Source organism: Epinephelus moara, chromosome 21, assembly GCF_006386435.1.
Source record: "Epinephelus moara isolate mb chromosome 21, YSFRI_EMoa_1.0, whole genome shotgun sequence".
NCBI lineage: Eukaryota > Metazoa > Chordata > Actinopteri > Perciformes > Serranidae > Epinephelus > Epinephelus moara.
In genome coordinates, this window is record NC_065526.1 from 38,332,422 (window position 1) to 38,337,421 (window position 5,000).

At 40.1% G+C, this 5,000-nt stretch overlaps 1 protein-coding gene across 6 annotated transcripts in view; it reads right to left on the reverse strand.

Annotated features, from left to right (window-relative positions):
* si:ch211-267e7.3 (ADAMTS-like protein 2) overlaps window positions 1–5,000 on the reverse strand; it is a 69,106-nt gene that overhangs the window by 52,523 nt on the left and 11,583 nt on the right. For all 6 annotated transcript variants that reach the window (XR_007571974.1, XR_007571975.1, XM_050074781.1 and 3 more), the window contains exons 2-3: window positions 2,856–2,945; window positions 2,299–2,402 (exon numbers count right to left, since the gene is read on the reverse strand). Coding sequence is in view for 4 of the 6 variants with exons in the window: in XM_050074781.1 (XP_049930738.1) it covers window positions 2,299–2,402; window positions 2,856–2,945 (194 nt within the window). In the remaining 2 variants the exon portion in view is untranslated. The remainder of the gene's footprint in view (window positions 1–2,298; window positions 2,403–2,855; window positions 2,946–5,000) is intronic.

Genomic DNA, 5,000 nt, shown 5'->3' on the forward strand with positions numbered 1-5,000 from the left:
ATATTTTATTGATCGCCTGGCCTCCGATGACCAGAAAAACGGCAATTACAGGTCTCTGATTGAGGGTCAAAATTACCTGAGCTCCAGATGGGTCGGGTAAATTTTACACCGCCTTTTAGACGACCATCACATCATACTGAAGGCGATCAATATTGATCAATATTGATCGCCTTCAATATGATGTGATGGTCACGTAGCCTGTCCATAATGATTAAATGTCACGCTGCTAGCTTGCTAACGTCAGCACACGTAACGTATGATAACATTATATTCAACAGTGTTTAATGATACAGTCTATTATCTCCCTATTACTCTAATCTTTCCTGCTTATCGCTCAAACAAATGATTAATTTTTATATTAATATCGGTACTCATTTAAAGCTATAGTGCGTAACTTCTGTCGCCTCCCAGCGGATAATGCGTTATTACAACTAATGAACCGGCGGCACTTCCATGTACACAGAGTAACACTCGCCAGTCGCCACACACCGTACACAGAGTAACACTTGCCTTTGTGGTAGGATCCACTTCTGAATCGTGTCTCAGCCGCTTCTCCGCCATGTTGCTTTCTCTTTCTACCTGCGCTCTACCTCTATATGACACTCTCCACTACTCCTCCCCCTCCCTTCTTGTTGTGAGGAAGCATTTCCTGTGCGCCAGCGCGGGAATGTCGCCGGTCGACATGCATACTAAAAATGATATATATTGAAAAATACCGCGAGATGTTAGAGGAGCCAATCGGCTTAATCAGCATTGTGTCATCTCCTCTAGTAGTGGCTTGGGTGAAACGGACATTTACAGACCTGTAGAAGTTATGCACTATAGCTTTAAGATACCTTCATCAGTTACCAGAGGCCACTGTCTAACATCATCAATCCAGCTATTCATGATACTATCATTGTAGACAGTAAATCCACAATGACAGCATAATTAATTGATGACTGACACATGTCACCGCAGCAATGGCGCCGCCGCAAGATGGTGGCATACACAAATTGCTCACCGAATTCGTCTATAGCCTCGCGCATAATAGGTTATGATCATAATTCAGCTAATGCATGCTAACTATGTTAACAATAGCTTGGAAATGTCTAAGAACATTCTTTTGCTAACATTGGATATCAAACAAAAGCCAGAGACAACATCCTGGTTGTTAAGTTGCTTTGAGCTTTAAGTTCACCACTTCAGAAAAAGGCAGAAGAACGTTATTTCAGAGCCTGACCAGGCAAAGCCTCTCTTCTTCCTGGCAGCTCACTCATACTCCCCCTGGGTCTGGATCAGTAACAGCATGTAGCAGCATATCCCCAAATATCCCCAAAAGTACACTGCACACTGACTGACTAAAAAAAAAAAAAAACAATAACCTGTCTGCTTGACTTGAAGAATCTCAGTTGACTGGGGGGGGTCTCCGACTGATGATTCAAATCTTGGACTTCCAGAAGACAGCCCAAGTGGCCTCATTACACAGCCGAGTCTACCATTACACTCATACACTAAGCATAAGCTCAACATGAATTCAGCACAAAATGTCAACACAAAAAAATAAGATATGGTGATATATATATTATGTAGCATGATGTATATTTGTATTTTGGGACTTCACTGTGTTTAATTTCACAGTCACCTCAGCCACACACCTCCTGGTCCATTCCTGCTGCATATTGTGTGCACATTCCAAGTGCACATTTGTGTCAAATTTAAAGAAATTCCATAAAAACTTGAGATATCACATTCACGAGAGTGAGACAGACAAGGTCACAGTGACTTTGACCTTTGACCACCAAAAAATAATCAGTTCATCATTGAGTCCAAGTGGACGTTTGTGCCAAGTTTGAAAAAAATGTCTTCAAACTGTTCTTGAGATATAGTGTTCAGGTTTGACCTTTGACCCTTGACCACCAAAATCTAATCAGTTGTTGAGTCCAAGTGAATGTTTGTGCCAAATTTGAAGAGTTCCCTTGCAGTGTTCTTGAGATATCGCATTAAGAAGATTGAGACAGACAAGGTCACAGTGACCTTGACCTTGGAGCTATGACCTTCAAAAACTGATCAATTTACCGTTGAGTCTAAGTGGACATTTGTGCCAAATGTGAAAAAATTCTTGAGGCGTTATTGAGATATCGCTTTCATTAGGATGGTACGTATGGACACACGGACAACTCGGAAACATAATGCCTCCGGCCACAGCTATCGCTGGTGTGGAGGCATAAAAACAAAATATTAAGAAAGACAAGCAACATGGTAACATCTCCCTCTATACATGTATGTATGCAAGAATATGTTTTTTTGAAACACTACCTCTGTATGAGACAGTGTCTCTCCTGACTCCTCACTCCTCCCCCACAGCTCCTGGAACAAGACGACCAACTGGACCACTCCCCCCACCACTGAAACACATCCTCCTGTGAGAAAACATACAACAGTCAGAAAAAACAACCCAATGTAGCATGTCATTTCCATTAGGGAGAGGCATGACATATCAAACTGCAGTTTGGGAGTTGGAGTAAGGCAGAATGATCAAACTCATGCTGAAAATTTAATATTAACCAGCCTTCATGAGTCAGACAAGAGAATGCTCTGAGGTGTAGCTGGTGTGTGTTGATGTCTGTCCATGTTGTAAACTATCTATAACCTAAACCTAAACAGAGAATTTGATTGGTGGTCATATGCCACCTAGCAAGAAACTCTACAGACACGTCTGTCTGTTTGTCCTTTGACACAGGCTTAAAATAGCCTTACCTCCAAAGATGAAGAGTCGTACATATTACAGTCAGACGCAAATTACATTTACATTACACATTTCAAAAGCGGGCCAGCTAAACAAATGAATAAGAGTGTGAGCATGATCACAGTACCTTGTTGCTTGTCTGTTTGACATTCTGACTTCCAGAGGTGTGTGATTGTAGATGGATGTTATGCTGCTCCACCCTCCCTTCACTTCTGTCCTGGCAGACATACAGCACATACACAGACACATACACATGAAGAGGGAATGTATTTACTCTGTGACCCTACATGTATTAGGGTGGAGGGATGTACTGATATCTAAATATCAGCCCGTATATGCTATACTATATATGGACCTAATCATCATAAAATGGTGGCATTGTGTATTTCTGCAAACCATTGGTATGTTACATTTTCCTGTCATTATGTAGCGGATACTATGAAACTTTACATTTCAACAATGCTGTGTATGAGTGTGTGTATAGGTTTAGGCACATAAAAACACTTGGTCATGGGTGGGGAAAGATCATGTTATGGCTTAAAATACCCAGTTTGGGGACAGCTATGTCTCTGTAAACTGGAATTACTGCCTCGCAGTTGTATGCCTCCGCGCACCAGTTTGTCTTACAGTTTACTGTAAGTTTACAACCATGTCTGTGAAAACATGGACGCTTCACACCCATTGTCCCCCCTGACATCACAGAAGATCTATACAATCAGCACAGTTTCAAAGTGAACATCCAAGATTAGTGTCACCAATTCAGTATCTGACTGAATGTCTCCCCTTCTGCTCTTGAGATATGATGTTGAGTAATGGCCAGAAAAGTGTTTTTACAGAACATTATGATGTCATGGTGAAGATAGCCTTTGAGCTTTTGGATATAAAATGTCATCACTTCATTTTTTTTTTATCTTATGGCCAAAAACTTATTTTGTGAGGTCACACTGACCTTGACCTTTGAACTTCCACCACAAAATTCAAAATTCTAATCAGTTTATTCTTCAGCCTAAATGGATGTTTGTGTCAAATTTAAAGAAATTCCATGAAGGTGTTGTTGAGATATCATGAAAAAAAATATTTCACATAGATTTGACCTATGACCACCAAAAACGAATGAGTTCATCGCCAAATTGAAGATATTCCCTCGAGCTGTTCTTGAGATATCACTTTCACAAGAATAAGATGGATGTAAGATCACAGTGACCTTGATCTTAGTCTCTTGACCACCAAAATCTAATCAATTCATCCTAGAGTCCAAATCAAACTTTGCGCAAAATTTGAAGAAATTCAGTCTTGAGATATTACGTTTACATGAATGAGACAGACAAGGTCACAGTGACCTTGAAATTTGACCACCAAAAACTAATCAGTTCATTGTTGAGTCTAAGTGGATATTTGTGCCAAATTTGAACAAATTCCCTTGAGGCGTTCTTGAGATATCGTGTTTACAAGGATGGGACAGATGTACACACGGATGGATGGATGGACGGACGAATGAACAGCAGGGGTTAAAGCAAGAAAAAAATTTTGTGCCTGAAATGTGGAGCACAGAAGATTTGTGTGCCTGAAATCTGAAATCTTTTTCGGAGCAGGGGGCTTGGTGTTGCGGTCACAAAATGAAGAAATAGAAATGTATGTGTTGCAAAGGAACGTGTTTATTATCAAAACGAACAAAAAGATTATAGCTTTAGTCGTTACTTTTCAGATTAAACTTTTATAGCATAATGAGTTTATAAATAAAGATTAAACTTTCAGTGGTCACCAGACTTTTTGACTTATAGCTCCTACATCTCTTTTTTGCCTTGGTGCTATTTATTTTTAGATGCTAAATCATAGGCTGTTTGCAAAATTTTATCGCGCTTGATGTGAATTAAACAGGCAGTTACGTCGCAATTTTGCCTCTGGGCAAGCATGTCATCATTGAACTTTAACCCCTGGAACAGACAGACAACTTGAAAACATAATGCCTCCAGCCATCGCCGGCGCAGAGGCATAAAAATTAACAATTTTTTGTGCCTTAACAGCCACTGGAAACACAGCGATAGGTCACAAAAGTAACCTTACCTAACCGTCTACAAGTTTAATATGCTGAACACTACACTTGTGATTAGCTTTCACTGAGGTGAGCAACAACACATTGCACTGAACCTGCACGTGAGGTAAAATATATTATTTCTATCTTGGCTAAGTACAACTGTGCAGAAAAGTAAGGACAGAGTTTGGAGTTTGACAAGAACCACATCTATTTCTTTTCAGAATGCTAAGGAAAATT